The 24,609-nt window shown below is 45.5% G+C and overlaps 1 protein-coding gene across 2 annotated transcripts in view; it reads left to right on the plus strand.

Annotated features, from left to right (window-relative positions):
* The window catches only part of lgr6 (leucine-rich repeat containing G protein-coupled receptor 6), a 78,408-nt gene that overhangs the window by 15,330 nt on the left and 38,469 nt on the right, over positions 1-24,609 (plus strand). The window contains exon 2 of one of the 2 annotated variants that reach the window (XM_023834039.2): positions 17,634-17,705. In XM_023834039.2, the coding sequence (XP_023689807.2) occupies positions 17,634-17,705 (72 nt within the window). Of the gene's footprint in view, positions 1-17,633; positions 17,706-18,374; positions 18,537-24,609 lie in introns of those variants that run through there. The other variant, XM_023834040.2, reaches the window with a different exon arrangement.

The raw sequence follows: 24,609 nt of genomic DNA on the forward strand, positions 1-24,609 counted from the left end.
TGGTACTCACAGGCTAGAGGAGACTGTGTGACTGGTACTCACTGGCTAGAGGAGACTGTGTGTCTGGTACTCACTGGCTAGAGGAGACTGTGTGTCTGGTACTCACAGGCTAGAGGAGACTGTGTGACTGGTACTCACTGGCTAGAGGAGACTGTGTGTCTGGTACTCACAGGCTAGAGGAGACTGTGTGACTGGTACTCACTGGCTAGAGGAGACTGTGTGTCTGGTACTCACTGGCTAGAGGAGACTGTGTGTCTGGTACTCACTGGCTAGAGGAGACTGTGTGTCTGGTACTCACTGGCTAGAGGAGACTGTGTGTCTGGTACTCACAGGCTAGAGGAGACTGTGTGTCTGGTACTCACAGGCTAGAGGAGACTGTGTGTCTGGTACTCACTGGCTAGAGGAGACTGTGTGTCTGGTACTCACTGGCTAGAGGAGACTGTGTGTCTGGTACTCACTGGCTAGAGGAGACTGTGTGTCTGGTACTCACTGGCTAGAGGAGACTGTGTGTCTGGTACTCACTGGCTAGAGGAGACTGTGTGAACCCCCCCCCCCCCCCACCCCCCGCCTGCTCCTCTGCCTGGTCTGTTCTTGCAGTTTGCAAATTGGCAGTAATGGTAGCCATAGCTTCCCACTGTCAATTCAAGCTCTAAAACTCAGAGGTCAGAAGTCATCTTGGAATCATTTCAATCGACTACTCAGCTGAACTCCTGCAAACAAATGTATAATTTACCAATAAAAATATGCATTATTTATAGAGATTGCCCATTCATCTTCATAAATTGTACTAGAGCAGCATTCTAGTGCACAGCTGCCATTCTTGTATCATTAAGCAGTAAACAGCTTGTTTCCACAGATCGAGGTACAGTCGCACCTGCTGGCAAGTATGAGCCAAGCATGCTGCATCACGTCAATTATGTCCCTGAGGACTCACACACCCCCCCCCCCCCCCCCACTTCATAAGGTTCCACCTTCACACGTTTGTTAACGGTTCCCGGGCCAGACCTCCCATAAATTCCTCTCTGTCCTGCTGTCTGGAAACTACAAACTTGCAATCATTACATGACGCATCAGAGCAGCAGCAACTAGCAAGACGCCAAACTGGAGGGGGGGGGGGGGGGGACTGCGACAGGCGAATTAGGCGTAGGAAAATGAGGCCCCAGGGCTGGCATGCAGACCACCCACCAATTCTTAGGGGGGGCAGGCTTGCCCCCAAGTAAGGCCCAGCTCAAAAGTGACGGCGCTCTAGGAGCTTGCCGTGCCGCTGACGGTCTCGCTCCACTTGTCCTCTTCACGCCCCCCCCACATCAAACCGGTGCTGCTGCCGCCGCTCTCGGACTACCGTACAAAGCAGAACAAATAAACGTTGTCGGCGACTGATCCCAGGTCCATTTCGTACCCCTGGTACCTCTGCATACTCTCAGTGACGTAAAACGACTGCATTGGGCCCAATTTCCCTGACTCGCCTCTTCTCCCGCGGGATTTCTCCGGTGCCGGGCTTTCGCCGGGTGTAACGACACACAAAGCCATTATATTATTTCATAGACATTCGATCCTAAGCTCTGTACTTCTTCCTTTGAATTTTTTTGCTGCAGGTTATTTTATTGAGGGAATTTAAGCCAAAGCTGTGATTTAAACCTATAACCTACTCCGCCTCTACGCCGCAGCATGTGTGTCTATTTCACCAGATCGCCCTGTATTTCCTGAATGACCCCTAAGCCTATTTTGCGCCCCCCCCCACAGGTGCCTTGTCGTCTTTATTGCTTCCGTATGGCCCCCCGCATGTCTGTCTGATAGTCGCCCATTGACTTGCTCGGAACGGGTGTGGCCGCTGTGTGTCTCTGAGTCACTCACAGCTGCTGGCCTCTGGCCTCCCTATCGTCTTAGCCATCGGACTGCTGGCTCCATATTTTCCTTCCGGTGTGAGTTATCCAGCTAGCTGACTCGCTCCACCCAGCGTTGGAGGGGCGGGCAAAACGAAACCACATTCCCGAGGCTACAGACCTGACACTAGGAACTTCCACGGGTCCAAGTTCCCTTCGGCCATCTATAGAACCGTGGATTTCCCTACGCCAGCATGACAGGTGGACCGGCAGTCGTTCGGAAGGATCCAGGAGGTTCTCATGCGAGCACTTAGTCCGCCCTTGAAGTCCACACCACACCTCAGACATAGCTTTCAGTTTCAGGCTTCGCTGTCGTTCATCTGGACCATGGATCGTGGCCAGCGATCTGTTGTCGGACGTAAACCGAGCGGGAGAGGGATACCTGTAATTACCAGCGAGCGACACAGCTGCTGTGCAGGCTGGCTTAAACCCAGCCTGGCGCTGAGACTCTCAGCTGGTCCCAAAGCCGCTGGTCTGGGCCCGTGCCCAAGCCCAGTGCTGGGTGCTGCTTCATGGCGTGAAATCAAAGACGACGTGTTTTTTTTTTACCTGCATAATCATGTTCCATCGATATGCGGCGCCCGGCTTTTAAGCCGATCCACCTCTATCTGTTTAAATCAAATCCGTATTGCGGTAAAACTCAGTTAAAGGGGAAACACACTTAAACATCGCTTCGTGATCCCTGTGTGTCTGCGCCTGAACCATTATTTAGTAAGATTGTTATTATACATTATTATCTCTCTTTATTTTTCTGTGTGACTATAGATGATTTTCTCTGTGTGTTGAACGACAATATAGAACTTTCATTCAGATCTTACTGCAGTGTATGAGAGTCATAATGGAGACCCTGTTTTAACATGAATATCAAACACACAAACGGCATTTAAAACATTGATTATGTTTGACGTACTGATTGGCAGAAAAAAACCTGTAGTGGATCTGAAACATTCTTAACAAAATAATATTTTCCAAGCTCCACAGTGTCCTCTCTCCAAATACAAATGATTGTATCACTGGTTAGGTTTTATTTATTTTTACAAAAGCAATAAACCGGAGTACATAAATCAGTTTTCTTCGGAAAACTTTTTTTTCTTTAGGAACACGCTCTCAAATTTAACAGGCGAATTAGTTCCCTAAATAAAAATTATAGAGAAATTGTAATTAAAAATAAAAAGTCTGTATCTACACTGATGAATCCTGACATAAACTTTGGTGAACTCTGACACTCTCATTCTAAAATTAGCCAAGCTGACTTTGCCTGGTTGCCCTGACATCACCTGAGCCCGCCAGAGACTCACCTGAAACAGTTTTGTAAGATTGACAAGCACCAAACGTGTTATTTACATAATGCTCCCAGAGGTGCCTGAGGAGTGCCATGCAACATTACTGCAGAGCTCTCATTGGCTTTCCCTCTTCCTTACAGACCCCACGGTTGTTTGACTCTGGGAAATACGATACGTATCAGTGGGATTTGGAAACCCGCTCTTACTTTGACATGGACCATCAAGCTTTATTAGTCCTCTGCGTAATGCTACCCACTCTCCCTTTCTGCGGCAAAGAGGCACGTTTTTTTTTTGCTGTTCTGTGCCGTCTGTAAAACACGAGCCTACTGGCATTTGACTGGGTTTGGCATGTCGGCTGACCATCTTGCCGTTAAACCAGCTTGGCCCCTAGGCTGAGGGCCTGAGTCAGGTCGGGCTAAGCAGGCAATCCGGGCTATTTTAGTCCCACACAATGTAGAACACCAAAGGCTACAGCGGAGACATCTGCTTGGTGCGTTTACTGATACAGCTTCTAAATTTACATTGATTAAAAAGAGATCCATAGGTAGAATCCTGTAGTTTTCTTTATGGCTGATTCCAAGCTGCATTTGAGAGGGATATGGAGTATTCACCACAAAGCATTCACCAATTCCAGACCATGGTCAAAAAAAAGTCAGGACCTCTAGAGAACACGTCCGAAGTTAGTTTTGTTAGTTAGTCACCTGTAGATAAGAGGGGCTTTCAGGTTCTCATATTCAACTTAAGAACATCCCGTAAAAGTTCAGAACAGATAGATGTAGAACAGACTCAGAATAGAACCATCGGTTACACTGTTTGCCTTAAAACCATTGGCAGGCAATTGTTTTAGCATCAAAACCGGGATGGGAAATTTAACACAGAGTTCCGCTCACCTGCGACCCCCCCCCCCCCCCAAGACCCCCCCCCCTCTCGTTTTTGTTTGATTCTTTCCACCTTTTCCTATGCGGAGCCCGACTCTGAAAGGCAATCCAGGGCTATTGTGGCGAGCCCTCAATGGGAACCGTTTCACAGTGGCAGGAGGGACCCCGATCAGGGAGCCTTCCTTTCTTTACATGTTAGCGTACCACCCTTGCCAGATAGGTTAACAGAAGGTGTTTCCTGTCATGAACAATGGCATATTTATCCTGGGTGGAGGCCCTTGGGATCCACTCGCCCCACCTAAAGGCTACGCTCTGAGACAGACCCTTAGGAGTGGTGGGGAGAGCAATAATAACAGTGTCCCAGGAGAGGGGAACAAAGGTAATACTGTACTGTTTAGCGGCAAGAATGCTTCCTCTTTCTGTGAATGGGGTGAGTTTCGGCCGCCTTGCCCCTGCAGCGTGTCCCACCGGCTTCCTGTCCCCATGCTAAGGGCTAACAGCAGAAAGGGAGCCCTTCCCATGTGCCGCCGACGCATGGGTGTCGTGTGCAGACATGGGACTGCCCCCCCCCCACACCCCACCACCACTACCGTCATCCTTAACCACCGCCAGCACCAATGCCGCTGGGGGGCGTGTGGTTTTCGCAGAACTGTGCCCGTGGAATTCTCCAGAACGACTCCCGTCGCATGCCAAAGCTATCATCAGACCTCTCAGAAAAAGTTACATAAGAGATGTCTTGTTTTGACTGGTGCCGAAGCCTGTTTCTGCTATAAATGTGTTACGTTGGTGGTAACCTGTAAACAAGGTAGGCTGGAAGGAGCGGGGAGGGGGGATTTGAGACATTGAGCCCGCGTGACGTGACCAGACTGGCACACATCTCCTCACACCCGTGGGAACCCATGCCCCCCCCCCACCTCCCCAGCTGCCTTCTTGGTACCCATAAATGGAGGCATTGTATGAGCCCAGTCAGACTGAATGGTCTTCAGATGACCTGCATCTGCCAAGCTAGGTCCCATTAGAGCAGCCTACTGTTAGTGCGTTGATCAGGACTGTTGTCCCCCTCCCATCACCCCCACCCCCACCCCCGCCTCTCTGAGTGGCTAAAGACAGAATAATTGGGATGAGGCAGCCATTTGTGGTCCCGAGAAAAAGTTGAGGAGTGGGCAATGAGAAAGACCCAAGGGGTAGACAATGAGAAAGAGTTAAGGAGAGGACAATGAGAAATAATCAAGGGACTGAGAAAGTCAACGGGCAGACAATGAGAAAGACCCAAGGGGCAGACAATGAGAAAGACCCAAGGGGCAGACAATGAGAAAGACCCAAGGGGTAGACAATGAGAAAGAGTCGCACAGTGGACAGTGCAAACCGGGACTTATCTTCCCGCCCAGACAGAGTTCTGACTTCAGCTTAACCTGCAGCAGGGTGGAGACTCTTTGTACCTGAGAGCAGGAGGAGGCGAGGCTCTCACAGGAAAGGTGTCACGCGATGGTCTTTTGCAGGTTAGCAGCTCTCTCTCTCTCTCTCTCTTTCACACACACACACACAAACCTCTTAGCACTGTCCTGCCGCTGTGTTTAGGATCTCAGGGAGGGCTTATCCCTTTCTTAGCGCTGAACCATCAAAGAGTATGAGTCAACAAGATCACATCAGGACATGTTGAGAAAGAGAGAGAGAGAGAGAGAGAGACTACCCTTTTTGTTTGGACGGAGTTTTCTATTGCATTCTTTACAAAAGGACTCCCTGCAGAATGAAGGTAACAAATAGGACGAACAAGCCCATAGCATAGAGCACTCACTCAGGCCCCCGGTCGCATGAGCACCATTGCTCAAAACCTCAGAAGGCTCCTATATTACCATTAATACTGTGAATGCATTCAACGTGTTCCCTCAGACAAGCACCACGGGCAGTGCTATAGCTTCTGAGCGAAATGAAAGCGTGTCATAAAAATTTATAGGAAAATTACCCATCAGATCTATAATTATCTTTGGCAGGGACTATATCATTTAACTTGATGCATGTGTGTTCATCTATGTGTTTTTTTCTACTCAGTGTATGTTTCTTAAAACACATGTCATCAACAGCATGGGTTGGGTTGGTAGGTGTTGACAGATCCTCGGTCGACTCCAATCCCCCTCTCCAACCCTAGAGCTCCACACTGAGCTCAGATGAGCCTTTCCCCCACACCCTGAACCACGACCCTCCCCGGGTCTCCAGCTAAGCAGGATGAGCATAACCTGCTAATGCTTTCCTCGCCACAGTCCAATGCCCCCGGCAGGCAGGTGATAAACAACGGCATTAATGACACTTAATACCTTTCTAAATTCCGGCAGCAAGATCAAAGACAAGTGGGAGCCCCTGCGATAATGCATGGTGGGATTACTGTGCACCAACTCGTAGCACCATGAAAGGGGAAGGACTGGAAGGAACGATCCAGCGGGTAGAGGGGCTGGCCACAGAATGCCTGCATTGATCGGAAGAGATCTCCCAGAAATTGTCTTGTGTTGCCCGGGCTTCACGATAGAGACATCAGAACAAGAATCTGCAAGGAGCTCAATCCCCTCTGGAGCCAAATGAGAAGCAGGCCTCGTGGATGTGAGCAGGTTCGTCGCGGAACCCAAAGGGAGCAACTCTGGAGCCACAAGGTCCGTGGCCTTGCAAGGAGCAGATAATGTCATCACTAACCTGAAGGGAATCCAAGTTTTGCTCTCCCATATGTGCCAGATGAGTGTCAAGCTTCGGTGGAAACAATCTGAGCAGTTTACAAGGATGGCGACCTGCCAGGAAGAGCTCCTTGTAGATCAGTAATTGAAGTTTTAAACCCGAGATTGGAATGGCAGGAAATGTGTTTTGTGTATCATTCTCAAATATAAATCCAGATGACAAGGGGCACTGATAGCACTCCCAATGTTATTCACTCAGTCCATCAACCAAAAAACAAAATCCCCATGATGGGAAAACCGTCCACGGGGGCGCCAGTTTAGGTTTCGGTCGTCTCGCGTTTAGAGTCGCTCCAGTTCCGTAATGTATCTCCCCATCAGTCATTACACAACTCCCTGTGCTGCCGTTCGGAACAGAGGCACAGCGGATATCGGCAGGGGCAGCAGTAACTCATGCAACCCTCTGTAAAGAATGCGCTTGATTTAGCGCTACTGTACTGTGATCCGGGAGCCAAACACCAGCAATTCTGTTTTTGTCAGAATAAAGGCTTCGGATGAGTGTGAGATTTGACATGTCAAGAACTCTTGTGGCCACACAAAGTTCAGTGGGTAGCAGCATTGCGTGTTTGGGAGCAGGCTCTCCTAAACTGGACTTTGCCTGGTCTTCACTTGTTCTTTTGGTTGTTCTTCTGGTTCTCCAGTTTTGAATTTACAGAGACAGGTAAGCTGGTAGCTCCTGGATGCGAACAAATATTGGTGCCTTTTCAGGGACTGGTTTTCAGGACGTATCAGAACCCCTGCCTTCTGCATTTTCACATTAGCGCTGGACCACAACTTAAGAACCTCTTCAGATATAAAAATCACATCAGCGCTTGTTCTCCACCTTTACCGTTTTTAGAGTGCAGTCACTGGGTTAAGAACGTCTGACTTATAGACAACTCATACTTACGAACGGACTGCCATAAAGCTTATTATATTAAATCTTCAGGTTAAATACAATGGTTTGTAATAACAAATGGATGCGCTACTTTGTGATGCTCATGAAAACGTTTCTTAGATTCAGCGGTTCATTGGCTTGAGGTACAATATAGTACCATATGTAGCTACTTTTATTATTGCTGTATATTATTATTATTATTAAATGGTAAAATGGTAAATGGACTGAATTTATATAGCGCTTTTTACTACTCTTACGAGTACCAAAGCTCTTTACAATCTATGCCTCACATTCACCCAAACATGTTCAGTATTATTATTTTCTGACAAATTTCTGATGAAGACAGACTTGTTATGGATCTCGTCCATAACAAAGGACTACCTGTAATGCAAAACTGAATCTTATATAGTCACAGGTTACTCATACTTAACTAATATATTTATAGTATTTGATTGTTTACAGATGGAGACATAAAATAAGCCCTTAAAATCAGTTTTCTGTACTTGCTCACATATAGTAGCAGGGCTAATGTCACCATACTGTTCGCATTTTAATAACATAGTTGCTAAAAGCTTGAATTCATATTTTCCACTGAATTGAACATCCATAAAATAATTTCTTGAAATCTTTTTTTTATATGCCTTGTAAATTTCCTCAGAAGTTGACTCACCAACTGTACTATAATAAAATACCATTACAAAAATAATCGCATGCATTACTATAATAATAATCTTTCAGCTAAACTTATAATAATTATCTGATAGCTGCAGATGTTGTACATTTACAGTCATGTATGTTAAAATTGAGTACAGACATAGCGTCTGAAGGCATTTCCTCTTAGTCTAAACATTTCTAAGCCAGCAGAACTAATGAATGTCTGTTGTACTTCTTGTCAGGGAAGCTCGCTAAGAGGAAACTCAAAGTGACCAGCAGGTTAACTGTGAACGTCGACATTTCGATGATGTTTCTTCAATGTCCACACGTGCTAAATTAAGAGATAATTAGGGAGGGCAGGAATCCTTACACCCTGAAGGTCTTCAGGGTGTTTAGATGTGAAAAGTCATGCCCTCTGGTTCCTCTGCGGTTGCTCAAAAGTCTGCCCGGGGGAGAGACACACAAAGTGCATCCACTAAGGCGTCCCGCTCCACTTCCTGTGACTGCCATGAGTTGATGTGACCCCCCCTTGACACCCAACTCCTGGCCCCACCACAGTGCCTTTGTGCTTTGGCTTTTTTTTTTGAGGCTGGGACGGGTAACAGTGGCAGGTTGGGATGGGTGGGGGGGGGGTACATAAGGAAGAAATCCAGACCTAAGCTAAGCCATGAGGTAACTCAGTCAACATTCGGCCTGCAGGGCTGGCGCAAAGAGGAGGGGAAGGGTACAGGGAGGGGTGCCTAAACACAGCTGTTTGAGGCAAAATGTACATTTCCCCAAGCAGGAAAGTCCAGAGGTACATTTCCTCTCACAGTTCATACTGACATTCCACAGGGGGATGCTTCCCCCCACGCAGCAAACACGCTCCGGCAGCCGGTCACGGTCCGCTGAGGCCTCCCGACCTCCAGCCGGCCTCAGACCAATAGCAGAGCTGCCAAATGTTATGCTGAGGCACACCTCTGAGGTCCAGCCTTTTTCATTTATTTATTTCGGACTAAAGGAATTAAACCTAATGGCGAGTTAAGGCTGTAAAAATCCGGCTTGATACTTTATGACTAAGATCGGGGAGGAACAGTAGGTAGTGAACCACTGCAAAAACACACTCAGGGAGGACTGGAGGGCTAGCAAACCGATGCTAACCAATGCTAAAGATATACAGCCTCGTTGGTCAACATGGACATAGACCCTCAAAGATCTAGACCAGGACCTTAACTGTGACCATAGACAAAAAAACAGCCGAAACAAAGTGTCGTCTTCCCCCTTTCCTGTGTTTTCCCCAGGTGAAAGGGTGACCCTTTCCTCATTGTGCCCCCCACAAAAAGGGGGCCGCTTCCGGATACAAAGGAGGAATATCAGGCCCAGGAAGTCTGACAGTACGCAGAAGAAAAACACGTCTCGGAAAAGTGGGAGGGAGAGAATAGGAACATTGTCTCCTCCTTCCTGTGTCATTGTGTCCGAATGCTAATCCCGGCCACCTTTTCATCAGATGGAGAATGGCAAATATTTCTCTTTCTTTGTCTTTTACCCTGATGTTTAAAACCTTGGGCTTCACCCAGCCCGTTCAGCTGCCGATGGGATGTTTCACCCCCCTCTCTCTCGAGGCAGCTCTAAATCTCTCCCCTTCCCCAATCAGGACTTCGAGGAAGATCGCGGTCAATGACATTCTCCCCAGACTGCTCTCGCAATACCGGAGGGGAAACACATGTGCTTAAAATAACTAAAATAGTTTAGAGAATCACTTTTCACACCCCCACATCATTTATATTTTATTTATTTAGCAGACACTTTTATCCAAAACTATCTACAGTCAGGAAAGCAGGGCCAGCCAGTCACTGGAGCGTTTAGGGGTTAAGAGTCTTGCTCAAGGACCTAATGGTGACATCACCCTACCAATCCTGGGATTTGAACTGGCAATATTTCAGTCACAGCCAGTGTCCTAAGACTCTGAAACGTACACCAAAGCTCACATGCTAAAGTAAACGATACATAAAGAGAGGAATTAAACCCATTTTAACATGCTCTCTGTAAGTGCTATAACACCAGACACGTCTCTTCTCTTCTCTGCTCTCTCTGTCTTTCTTTATCTATTCAAGGAATTTATCAGTCCCTTTTGACTGTCAATCAGCTCCTTTCCTGTCCAAAGTCCAGTCGCAATCCCGTGGTTCTGATGTCTGTCTTTTGAATCTACCCCACTGTATGTGCATGGAATGGATCCAGTAGTAGACTGCGGAAATCAGGTTGGGCAGCTTACTTTCCAGAAAGCGTTCCTGGAGGTGAAAAAGTCACACAAGTTAGATAAAACACAAGAATAATAATAAAAAAAGGAGTTGCGTTAAAATATTTTGTAGTTAAATGTCTCTGACTCCCTTCCCAGGGTCTATGAAGAATATGGATTTTTCAATTTTTTTTTTTACATACAGACTTGGGGATTCTCATGATGAAAAGCTGAGATGTAAAGAGAGAGCATGAAGGAGACAGACCCGGGGGAATATATTTTTTCTTCTTCTTCATAGGAATGGTTGCGTTTCATGGCACAGGCGCGAGGACGCCGCTGCGGTTGTAATCTCGGGACACTTGAAAAGGATTCTGCTCTTTGAAGATGATGGCAGCACCTGAGGACAATCCATTCATCTTCTGTCTTCTTGACGGTAGCCGGGGATTCTCAGTGTCGGGCTTTACAATGCTCCAGGCGCTGGATCCTGGCTCTAGTGAACAGGTTCGGTAGTTGGGGTCATAAGAGGGGAGTCCTGAGCGGGGCTAGCCCCTGAGAGCGGGGCTGGGGAGTCAGGCAGATGGGCTCCTTTGATGAACCAGGTTCTTGAAGGACCCGATGACCCTCTGAGAGTCCCATCTTGGCCGTTTGATTCAAACAGCATGTGTACAGACAAGCAGGAGTCCTATAAAACGAGATATATCCTCTTATTTGCACATCAAACGGAAACCTTGCAGCGTTTGGCCTTAGCTTAGCACTTTAGTTTGAGTTGACTACCGTTGTTGTTTTTTTAAAATACTATCTCTTCAGCCTATTGAGTTCAGCTTTGAATGCGTTTACAGGCATTAATTTAACATGAACACGTAGAATGATCATCCTCTGTTAGATGTGTTTTTAAAACTTTCGTCTTCTCTCTAGCCGATTGTATAAGGTGATCAATCATTTTGCTCAATCCAAACAGGCTTCTTTCATTTTGTTGATGCATGTTGGAAATCAGCGTCTTTTGGGTCATTTCTTCCCCCCAGGGAAGAATATTTGGGGCCAATACATTGTTGAGGGGCGTGGTGGGGATTCAGTGATTGGCAGGTCATCTGGGAGCCTCGACTATCCTGCTCCACGTAAAGCTGGAAGTGTGAAGCCATTGCGTTTAAGGCTCCATTTTTAACCACAGGAGACATAACTAGTAACAAATATATAAGCACAGTCATGTGCCAAACCTCCCCAGACATCTCTTTCCTTAAAATACACAGAAAGCTAAGACAAGGGAGCAGGGGAAAGGGACTCTAATGGGAAGCAGAGAGTGCGGCCCGTCCGGCAAGGTCCGCGTCATTAAACGTGTGCGGAAAGAATGATGAATTACCAAACCGAATGGGATCCGGCCCCCCGAGCACCCGTCAATCAAAGACCCCCTGCTTCTCGCCACGGAAACCAACGGCCTAGCCTCACTGATGGGCTTTCTGGGGATTATCGAATAAGTGACACGAAATAATAAACACATTGACGCAATCGTCAAAGATTACATTACAGTAAATAAACAGGAAAAATCTCACCCAAGTCTGGTTGTGAAACTGTTGATTGGCAGTTTGGTTTGCGTTACCATAGCTAACTATGGGAAATACTCCTACTTTCATGGGTAAATTTCAGATAATTCTCTTACAAGCATACAAATATTCTGCCCTGTAAGGCCAGCTTCTTCTTCTTAATTTCTTTTCTTTTTAATCCACCTTTATGTCAGGACATCAGTTTTCTCTTGACTTAATTATATATCTACATATTTCCTGCAGGAGATAAAGGTACAAGTATCTATAACGAAACCTCAGTTTGTAGTTGCTGTCTGACACCCTAAGAATGCTTAGAGCAATAACCACCAGTCATCACCTTTATGAGTGTGACTCAGTGGTGCCTGTGATCGGAAGGTTGCTGGTTCAAACCCATGCTTGGCAAAGTAGCTGTATTCCCGTGCTCCAGGGGTGCTGGATGGACAGCTGACCCTGTCTTCAGACACCAAGCTTCACTTTCCCCTCTCCCTCTCTCTGACATATATACATGTGTGTGTGTGTGTGTCTTTAAAAAGGAGAGCATGATGGAATATGCGAAAACTAACATATAACAAATAACAATGCAATAGTGCTCATGCTTGTAGAAATGGCCCATTTAAAATATTTAAGTCTGTAAATGCTGTGGAGAAACACTCAATCCACAGCTCTATTAGTGCAGCCATGTGTCTGGATTGTATTGTGTTGGGGGGGGGGGGGGGTCATATTTTTTCTGTTATCACATTTTCCCCCATTCTTATTGCTTAATGCTTTCGGCCGAGTTCAGCTCGAAGCTAGATTTGTGTCCGCCGCCACGCGCTAATTTAAGTGCAGAGTGTACGTCCCGTAACGATCCGCATATGTCTAAGCCACTCTCCGTCGCTTTGTAAAATCTGGGAAACAGAAGAAAGGGCATTTTTCTTGCATTTTTCATACAATGCAGCCACACACCGCTCCATGAAGCCGAATCGTAACCACACATGATAATGCTCAAGTTGAAACGTGTATTTCTGACATAGATGTAACTCCTCTTGATTTACAAGTGGGTGACTTCAGTTCTACTCCTTGTGGTTGATACTAAAAATACCAGAGTATTTCATTACTTGTGCATACAGCCAAAATTGACAACTAAAGTGTAAAACAGTAGACTAAGATTTAAGGTGGTGTAACGTTACCTTTGGCACGAACAACACTTATGTCAGTTGAAATCCCAGGTCCTACAGGTAGGAGCAGCATGGTGTAGCAGAGTGGACATTCGCTTCAGAGATGGAGTATGAAGCAAGCAGTCAAGAACATTGTATACCTGGTACAGGCAGAAGCGGATACTTCAGGTCCACAAAGTAAATATCCAGACCAAGATTTTATTTCAACTAACCAGTTGAATGTGAATCTTGGTCTGGATTTTTACTTTCTGGACCTGAACTATCCACTTCTGGGTACTGGTGTGCTGGGAGCAGAAGGTGCAAAAATGTTTACTGTCCGGGCCCCCCCAAAGACTGGGTTTTTAAAGCACTGCTTTAGAGTTTTCACTTTGTGGATTTTATGCATTGGAAAGCTCAAAGTTCTGAAGATGGTTGCTCTGTATGTGAAGAGCAGCACAAATTCAGATGAATGCTAAGTTCCCCTGTTTTGAAGACTCAACCAGCACATGGAGGCCTGAACATATGAACGTTTGGGGGTCCTCAAGCTTCACCCTCATCCTCCTGGTGATTTCTGAATGACTTCATCCGTGGGTGGGGGCATTATGTAATTGTCCACCACAGACAATGCATGTATTACAATTTTTATCTGGCCGTAGTTCGCATTTCGGTAATACTCCGATGTTGCTATAGTGAGTCACAAAAAAACAGAGCGGCAATAGATGGATGTTCCTGGAGCGGACGTCATGCCCGCCTTATGAAGCCCCGCAGTCAGCGGTCATTACAGAATGAGTGTCGGCCAAACCCTGTGGGTTGGGGAGAATGCATGAATTCGGAATGAGGAAAAAAACGCAGCTGTTCCTGAGTGCTTGCAGTCGAACTGCCCTTCAGTGTCGTCGGACACGTATTGTATTTTTAAAAACGTATGAGAAAGCTATATGACTACAAGGTTATGATCATTCTACTGAAAATGGCTTTGTGAATTGTTAGGTTGGACTTTAGCATAACTGCTCCAAACTGTCTCTGTTTTAAACGACTGACACGGCTGTGCAACATAGAGCGCCCCTTTCAGTTCTGTCTTCGGGTCCTGGTAGGTTTTTGGTTCTGTTTCTTGCTGGATGCAGCCCAGGCAGATGTCACTGATTTCTGCATTTCTGAAAGATTTCAGTAAATATTTGCGATATACAATGCAAAAGTCTCAAATAGCCAAAGAAAATTATGTTTAAATGATTTTCATGTTGGGGTACAACTATGCTATTATGCCTGTCAAAGTGTGTCAGCTTCGCCATTTCAAAACCTCTGCTAAAGCCACCCCAGTGTTTGCAGCCCCCATCCAATATATACTTTTGACTATTACCTTGTCCAGCTAACCAACACCTCTTTTAAAAAGGAATTTAATTAATTCATTAAGTGAGCTACAGTACTGGCGAAATTTCACAAATACATGGAAAGGCTGGGGTTTTCCTAAGGAGAGGTTTGGGAACTGAAGTGGTGTTCACCACATCCAACTAGATATCAAAAAAATTTTTGAGAAGAGAAGACAAATCTAGCTTTTATTTTGTGACTCTTAACTTACATAAATTCTAATGTTAAATTCTGTTTTTTTCTTCTTTTTTGGGCAAATATAGACTTACTACCCAGGTAAATTGCATGAAACATTTTGTTTGACTTTCGCACAATACTGTCCCTAAGGAATTTCACCTCGTGATAAAGCCTGGAAGGACTTTTAAAAGGACCTGAGGTGTTTGTTGGCCACAGATCAAAAAAAAATCTGCCTACCAAAGACACGTTTATGTTCAAACAGTGAAAAGTAGGGCAATTCAAAACCACTTAATTTGTTTCATCTGTCAGCCAGAGCGCCATTTTTCCTAACATTTTTATCTATCAAACTGAAACAGTGTATCCAGATCAATATGCAACAGGGGGTTATGGGCTTCACTCAGGGGCCTGATGGTGACATCACTATGGCAACTCAGGGATTTGAGCCAGCAACCTTTTGATAACAGACACAGGTTCCTAACCCGCACACTGCCTGCTTTACATATGAACAGATGCAGGATATGCACACCTGCTTCATTCCGATTCATTGAGGACATTCCTAAAATAGTCCCTCAACTCCTCTGTTCCCTATCCCCTTCCCCCACTCCACTGCATGCGTTCCCACCCTGGCGGTGAATGAATTCCCAACCGGGTTGTGCCATTCCCGTTCCTCCTCACCGTAAAGTTTTCCAGGACCTGGCCGCAGCCAATTAGCATCGGGCCGTCACATTCGACAGGCTGACAAAACAAATAAACAGCAGCGCGTCAAAGTCCCTGCGCGAATGTGCCCCCGAATTTCCGTTTACGTTTTCTTGCCTGGTGGTCTGATTTCATGAGCAATTACCCGCTTTTCTGGAACACGCTTTTGTTGAAAGCACGGGAAAAGTGAATGAGATCATTTTGCATATCCATTTCGTTATGAGGGACAGTGACCTTAGAAACTCAAATGTCCTTGACTTTTAAACAAAAACAATATTTTTTCCACATTTTATTTTCATCTGAATGCAGTTTTTTCATCTGCTTGGATGTTTTTATAGTCATTATATACAGGAATTAGGTCCTGTTTTTGAGTTCAGCATCCTCAGCAAACATTGAGAAGCTGGAAGCTTTTAAAGGCTTTATTAATTTAATCACCATGCTCTAATTAAAGGCAGTGTTCTTTTTTTTCTAATTGTAACGCTAACAAGACACACTCGCTCTAAAGCATTTTTTTTCTAATTCCACTAAATCTGGAAATTTGGTCTCTTACAATGTACTACGCAAAGCTTGTAAACAACACACGCACATTTCTTAAGTCAAACTGGTGCAGAATAAAAATTCATATCCATGCAGTGAATGAATTGACCTCGCATGAATCAAGAGCACCGGTTCGGAGTAGAGGATTTATGGTATTTGGCAAGAGATGTGATTTTCAAGTAGAAATGGTCTGAGATATAGATCAGCCATAAAAATATTGTACGTGGTCACAGTCAGCATAGTCAGATAGTCGCCATATTGGAAAGCACAGCCACTCTGCGCACGCAGCCTTTCTCCGTAGATACCCGCGCTGTCGTAAATCACGGCGTGCCCATCGGCCTTCACTTGCTGAGGGGGCGGAAATGCGGCGAATCTGGGGGGAGGGGGCTCCGATGCGACCAGCAGTAGAAAACCATCTGGATAGAAGGCCCCGGAAAGAAAGGGAGCAGGAGGAAATAACAGCTGGCACTCTGTGATTCAGTGCACAGAGTTTCCTCTTTCTGTCTCCCTCAGAATCCGCAGGTGTGGGGCTTCTTTGATATCAGAAACCACATGTTTCATTTAAGAGGTCCTGGAGCCCCCCACCCCTCCCCCCCCCGAGAGACCTGTTTTATGTAAGCGGGGAGGGTGCAGAGAGGTCGCGGGGAACCGCAGAGGCTGGCCGGCGCGTGTGAACGCGGCGGGCCGCAACCCCCCCCCCTTTCCCACAATGCACCACGGCGGGTCGTGCCTGTGTACTTAAAGCGAGACAGCTCAGCGGGAATCGGAGGAGGCCGGTGAAAGGGTCAGCGAGAATGACGACGCCCATTTCGGACACGTCAACTATACCCATGGGGATACAGCAAAGACCAGATCGGTGTGGGTAGGGAGGGATTTACACCTATGAGTATCTGTATATCTAAATGAAAATAAATATAATTTATTCGTTTTTTCTTTTTTTCAAGAGATAAAAATCTATGGTTGTTCTGAAATGTCCCTCAGGGCCGACCTGGCCTGTGGTGATGGTCACAGGCCATGAATTTAGTTCTCTTTGGTCGTAGTGCAAAGGAACAATAATAGGGTATGTGTCATGCGGCATGTCACTGCTGCTCCTCCTTGAGGCTTCAGAGATGTTTAGAGAGCACAGGTAAGCTCTCTCAGTTCATCTTGGCATTAGGGATGAGGGATGCCTAAAAGGCGTGACACCCCCCGAGCTTCTGTCCGTGGGTCAGGCTTTCAGTGATGGTTCTTTGCAGGCTTTCATGAGCACGTGGTTCTTCGTCCATCTCCACAGATTAACACTGGTCTCAAAGCGAGTCTAGATAGTCTGCTGCCTTTTGCTCACAGACCTCAGTGTTTCAGGATTTAAGATTCAGGATTATTTTACCTTTTGTACATCAGCACATAGGAATCCTTACTCACATCAGACAGTTAGTAACATGTGACAGGATTATACAGCACAAAACGCAACAAAGACACTCACAAACATCATAGCAGATATTTAACTATTTAACTGAGATGGCTGATACTAAAGATATGGCTAAATGATGCCTAATGCCTGAAATTGGAAATATGGTAAAGTATTTTAACCACTGTGCCCCCTATGTCTCAGCAGTGGAAGTGCTAACTTGAAAACATGCCAAAACAAAAGGTTTTCTTGCAAACATTCATGGACTCACCTGCCTACCACCCCCCCCACAGGGACCTCAGCATGAACAACATCAGCGAGCTGCAGCCCGGCACCTTCCAGAACCTTCACTTCCTGGCAGAGCTGTGAGTACTTCACCTAAGGCCTAAGGTCTGCCACCGACGCAGACCCCTCCCCACCCCCAAGGTTTGGCCCCCTCTTGGCCACAGACAGTCACTAAACAAAATACCGAATAAACGTCATTATGGAGGTGCTGAAGCAGCATGTTCTGCTAACCAGCTTCGACTCACTAGCTATTTAGTTACTTATTGAAACATCTGAAGTGCCTTTTTAAGTGGGGCCCCAGAAATGGTGACCCCGCCCCTCACTGCCTGTCAGCCCCTTCCCTCCCGGGCTCATAGGTTAGCTTTTAGCATCAGGAAGGTTATTCTCCGAAGCCGTCGGACCTTCGCTGCCCTGTCTTGTGTAGCAAGGCTAATGCCAGCGTACCAGTAGCAGGCCAGGATCACCGGCGTGACCCAGTGCCACTTACCAGCACGGCAGTGTAATACCGCTGTACCGATACTCAAGGTTCTCGCAGGTATACTGGGGAATGATACACTGGGCCAGTCACTGTGACAGGTATACTGGGGAATGATACACTGGGCCAGTCACTCTGACAGGTAGACTGGGGAATGATACACTGGGCCAGTCACTCTGACAGGTATACTAGGGAATGATACACTGGGCCAGTCACTCTGACACTGACAGGTATACTGGGGAATGATACACTGGGCCAGTCACTCTGACAGGTATACTGGTGAATGATACACTGGGCCAGTCACTCTGACAGGTATACTGGGGAATGATACACTGGGCCAGTCACTCTGACAGGTATAGTGGGGAATGATGAATATCTCAGAGGGATTACTGACTGAGGAGCCGCATGAGGGAAATACAGTAGTGTCAGGAACAGGGTATGTATCGCGTTTTCTGACTATCAAACACCTGTTTAACTTGTGCCCCCCACCCCCCCCCCACACACATACACACACCCGCGTCCTGGGCTCGCAAAACTGTCCTTGACTGTATTCCTCTGGGTGTGCAGGTGTAATTTCAGTCACCGCGAAAGAATACGTTAGCGAGAGTAGAATTCCTAAGACGTCGACGTCCTAAGTAGACATTTCGGCCGAGGCCTGTGATGTTCCACATTGTGAAAATAATAAAGCAAATGGATAATTACAGAAAAATAAACCATGGACTGCTGTGTGAATTAACGTCATTGGAGGATCTGACCAAACCGCCAGTTCTCCATCACTGCCGCATGGTGCAGTTCTGAAGCCTGATGATATGATTCTTTAACAGTTTTAAAATTCAGTTTTTTTCTTAGTTTAGATATTTTGATAGACAGACAGACAGACATTATTGATTGCAAGTGCAAGGGCAATAGAGATGTTACACGACGCTGACCACTGGACCACATGACGAAGTTCTTGAGAAGCTCCGCGTGATCTGTTTCCTGGAGGAATCATTAGAGGATTTTTGTATGTGACCCAGCTCAGAGTCTCTTGTGCTGAGGGTGAGCAGAAAGGGCGATGGGACAGTTTGCTAAGATGCATCTCTGATACACAGTCCCGAAGCCTCCCAAACTGGTCGCTCGGTACCCAGGTAAATTGCATGAAACATTTTGTTTGACTTTCGCACAATACTGTCCCTAAGGAATTTCACCTCGTGATTTTTGTATGTGACCCAGCTCAGAGTCTCTTGTGCTGAGGGTGAGCAGAAAGGGCGATGGGACAGTTTGCTAAGATGCATCTCTGATACACAGTCCCGAAGCCTCCCAAACTGGTCGCTCGGTAGCTGGCCTGCTTGTCCTTGAGCTTGGCCCCCAGCTGGGTGGTGCTGTGAGCACTGCAGAACATGATCCTGACCTTAATTCCCACTCCGGGGCTGGACGCTGCAGAGCATGGAGATTAGTGCATCATCGATCTTCACATGTGCAAACTGCAGAAGGTCCAGGTGGCCCGCGAGTGAAGGTCTGGCAGCACGTCATTTATCCCGATCACTTTCGTAGTAAGGGTCACCAGTTGGATGAACATTGATAGTCGTATAGTTTTAGAAATCGCTTGGATAAGCCACGTCAAATCACACACTATGTGAAAATATTTACTTAGAAAACCTAATTATTTAACTCACCATGTGACATATACACGGATGTTTGAATTGATCTGGTACCAGCGCAAATTGACCGTGAAGAAGGAATTATTTGAAGAGACCATAACGAAACAGCATGCAATCATCATTATTCATCCTTAATTTATTTACACATTTATTTTTTGCGAGCAAAAAGCCACACAAGAACCGTAGAGACCTTGATAAAGTTCCCCTGCTTCCCGCAGATTGTCGACTGCAGATGCATGTCACACGACTAGTATGTGGTAGCAAACACGATCTTAACAAACATCCAAGTACCAAAACAGTCTGTCTCAGCAACACATCGTGAAAATTTAAAAGAAGGATTACTGCATGTTTCCGGAACCGAGCCCTGGAAGATCGAACCGGGCTGAGTGACGTAACGGAAAACTGGAACAGATACGTCGATGGGAGGGAAATGGCTAACTATTGTCAAAAAACACAAGAAGAAAGAGAGCCCTTGAACAGTCCACATGGTTTCTGAACAGGCAGAGAAGATGGACATCTAAAAACTGAGACCCAAGACATAGACACCACAAAGAAATGAAAACAAGGCTTGACATTGTGTTTGGCCGTGAGATGTGCGTTTAGTCTGACTGGGAAATTTGTTCATTTTCATTCATCTCCAATGAAAATGAATGTTTGCACAAAACACGACGGAGTTTGCGGTAAAGCCTTTGATCGTAGACGACTATCAAGCCAATGTTGTGCAACCTCTGCTTCCCTCAGCTTCCTGCCGCAAAGAATCAGCTACCAAACAGACAGATCCTTCTGACATATCCTGACTGTAAGACAGTGTATCAGACGCAGATGATTATGATGAACGGCTTTCAAACGCTGATGATCTCTTGCAATTTGTGATCCGAACATCAATGGAATTATTTTACGGTGGATGGTCTCCCTTTGGTGGTCTGCCAGAGTGATTTCTGACAGAAGTACAGGTCAGCTCTCCCGTGTTTGATGGGAAGGATGTCAAGGGGCATTGCACAGGGGTTCACATTTGCTTCTATTTTTTCAAACCCCCCCCCCCCCCCAATGATTACAACCGTTAATGAGGAACCGCACTGCAATTCTACATCAAAAGAACATCGCAGAACAGGTCGGAACGTGAAAAAAACAGGTCCAATCGCATTTAATACAGTCCGTATGAGGAGCGGAAAGGAAAAATGGGCCTTTGTGAAATGCAGATGAAAAATTACAGGCTCCGCCGGAGGAGGAACAGCTGAGTAAATGAATAACAGAGACAAGGTGGCCAAGGAAGGTAAAATACAGTGCAGGGTAAACATTGATTTTCACAGAACGCTTCATTGATTCCTCAGGACCATCGCTGCCACGTTTTTTTTCCCCTGCATATTCAGATTCAAAGCTTTTTTTTTGCTGAATCTATGACAACCCGAATGCAAACACAGGTAAACCGCAACGTTGAGTTTGCACTCTTTTGTGCTCTTTGACAGCATGTGAGTATTTTGTTTGGAAGGACATCAATGACTTTGATAAATCTGGACCCTGGTGCTTAATGGATTTTGCAATATTTGGTGCATTATTCCTCTCTCTGACTAAAGGAGAATTATTTTTTCAAGGATCTTTATTTTCTGACTACAATTTTTTTGCAATCGATATCTGTATTAATTGGTTAAACCAAAACCAAGTGCTATTATTTATTGAAAATAGCGACTTTGTTGTGACATGATACATATTTTAAAATACTTAATAAAGGGGTGATTTATTTGTCCTTATTCACAGTATGTTTGGCCTTCGAAAGAGGGAACGATGCTGCCAGACCACACTCTGGGACAGAGTCGCGGTCATTCGTGGAAAACAAACTAGTTGAGAAATGGAAGTGCTAGGAGGCTAATGAAGCACCATGCAGCTCCGCTAAGCATCAGCATCAGAGCTTTATGAAGGTTCATCTCAAGCTGGATGGATCCTCTTCCAAATTATTAGCAATGAATGGAGGCAGATTCATTGTTCAGCATTTGTGGAATATCCCACGTGTTTCCAAACCGCACCAACTAACTTCCTGCTTCCTGTTTAGCTATTTTTAACCAATGAAACATCTTCAAATTCAGCTAAGATTCACTGCTGCATAAATCTCAAACAGCAGATTCCCAACAATATTAATATTTAAATAAATAGACAATGTATCTGTAAATTGATCAATTTATGCAAGAACCTTATAGCTACAAAACCAATGATGACTTTTTTATTATTATTTATCCTTACAAATAATCTAGCAGGTAATGAAACTGGGTCTGAGTGATGACCTGTTTGACTGAGCTGTAATTGGGAGGGTGTCTTTGGAAGGGTGATGTAGAGGTTCGGTAAAAGTCGTCAGCCAGGGTGTGTGTGTGTGTGGGGGGGGTGGTTGGTAACGATGAAATGTGCCGACTACATTGATTCCCCCTCCCCCCACTGCACGCAGTGACAGCATACCGCTTATGATACAAGTTACAGTAGAATTGCCCAAAGTACACGTGCATGAGCAAAGTTTAAATAACAAAATTGATATAATTTCTGTGGACACCCATAATCCTCAATATGACAAGCAGTAGAAGAAATGATCCTATTTGTAAAAAGTGTTGTTCATTGGCTCCCTGAGAGCTCCTAGTAGGTGACATGTTGGCCACCGCTGACCTACCATGTCCAGTGTCTTCTGATGACCAGGCTTGTCCACCTTGGTGGTTACTTCTGCATGAATGCAAGGCCACAGATTCTCTGTAAAGTTGTATGGAGGCCCTGCTTTAGATGGACTAACATCCACGATATCTCTATGATCATCTATGATCATCTACAGTATGTACGTCCAATGATGGATGACCAGCGTCTTCTGATGATCAGGGTTGAGGACCGATCTGGTGATTACATCTCTGGTCAGGGGGTGTTCAGCCACAATCACAGCACGCCGGCCCATACATGAGAAGATAAACAAAAGCAGCTGAGATCTCGCTGCTGATTTGTTTTTCCAGCCTGATGTTCGCCTATTAGGGGCTGGAGGTACTGGATAATGGGTAATGGGTGGTGAATTGGCTCATTTTAGAATGGTTACCTCCTTATTTGAAGGTCATTAATCAGCGGCAGTGACAGCTGGGTGGTCGGCCCCGTGTCTGGGTCTCACGTAAATTACCGGGCCGTGTTTGTGTAACTAATACCGATTTATTTTGTTGTGTGGGAAAAGCAGGACTTTTTTGCACAAACGGAGCTTGGTTTGGACCATTACTTTAACTCCATTACTTTAAGAGCTGATTTTTTCATCGTCATCTTTAGGGGGCAGTGTGGAGCAGTGTGTTCAGACACATTACCTGTGATCAGGTCACTATTTTGATCCAATGGTCAGAAGAGTGATTTTCCCGTTGGACTCTTGACCCTACATTCTCAATTGCGCATTGCTCTGGAGAAGTATTCAACAGTTCAAGCATCACTTCGACAAGTATCTGCTAAGTGAATTGTACATTGACTGACCAGTGTCTTCTGCATGGAGTCATAGAGGACCATCCGGATCCCAACGCGTCCCTTAGAAATGCCGGCATTTCAGAGAGGGCTGCCTTCATGGTGGGTGTCTTCCTTGCTTTCCCTTTAAATCCCACAGAATAGCAACCTGGAGCTCAGGGAGATTGACTGCAGCAAGGCGCTGCTGGTCCATGATTAGCAGAAGCTGTTTCAGAAGATCAACAGTGTACCTTGAACCTAAAGCCTACTCCCATGTAGTCTCCATTGTAGGTTCATGTGTTTTTGTGTAGGAACCATTTACTATTTCAGCAGGCAGTTTTATCAGTTGTGTATGTTTTGTGAAAGCAGGGTTAGACAGACTCTGGAGCAATTGGGGGTTAGGGGCCTTGCTCAAGAGCCTAATGGTGACAATCACACACCTCTCCAAAAATGCAAGCATGTTTCCACTCGGCCAAACCAGATGAGGAAAAGGTCCGACTTGCTTTAAATGTCTGCTCTGAATTGTCTGGAGCGTAGCTTTTTATTACACCCCAAAAGCAGAGGAGAACTCTTTCGTCTCCCGTGAAGCCGTCTTGGATGAAAGAAGCTGGTTCCCCCATACTTTGATGTGTGACATTTTTATGTGCAAAGAGTGCTCCTTTGTACACCTTCAGCATGACACTAATAAAGATGGTCTCCAGGTATAATGAATTGTTGCGAGACAGTTTCAAAGATTCAGAAGTTCCTTTGAATTCCCGCACCCTCTGAACATCTTCTGCAATAAAGACAAAAATTATTACTTTCACAATTCCAGCTCAAACCTCAGACAATGTTTTTTTTTCCTCCCCAGATTTAACTTTTTGCATTTCACTTTTGATGTTGGTCATATTTTCTGTCTTTTCATTGACTTTTACCACACAGTATGTATATAGTATTGATGTATATAGTAAAGTTAGTGTATCATGAATTATACTTTCCTATGATTTACAACAATACATCTAACACCTTATTGGATATTTACAATTTTAAAACATGTTACGTCAGCGTCCTGATTGGTCTGTGGTGCACAAACATTACAATTCTGATGCTTTATGAAGCAAATGTAATTTTTCAAAGCCAGTGCAATAAATAAATAACAAATTCGTCCGATCTTGAGCAGGATTGCAAAAACAAACTACAGCACGTCACATAAACCCACAGGCTGCGCAGCTAACATTTGGAATTTTGGTGTAAATCAAGGTTGTGTGTAAAAAATTGTTTCGGTTATTCAGCTAGCTAAACTCAAAAGTAACAAGAATTAGGAAAGTGTGAATTGCAATCTCAGGTGCTGGCCTGTCAGTGTGTGTATGGTTATCTGTACACCAACAAGGGTCATTATACTTAAATATGTTGGCATTTGCCTGCCGACGTCTGAACTCGTTCACCATCATC

This window comes from Paramormyrops kingsleyae, chromosome 18, assembly GCF_048594095.1.
Source record: "Paramormyrops kingsleyae isolate MSU_618 chromosome 18, PKINGS_0.4, whole genome shotgun sequence".
In the NCBI taxonomy this organism is placed as follows: Eukaryota; Metazoa; Chordata; class Actinopteri; order Osteoglossiformes; family Mormyridae; genus Paramormyrops; species Paramormyrops kingsleyae.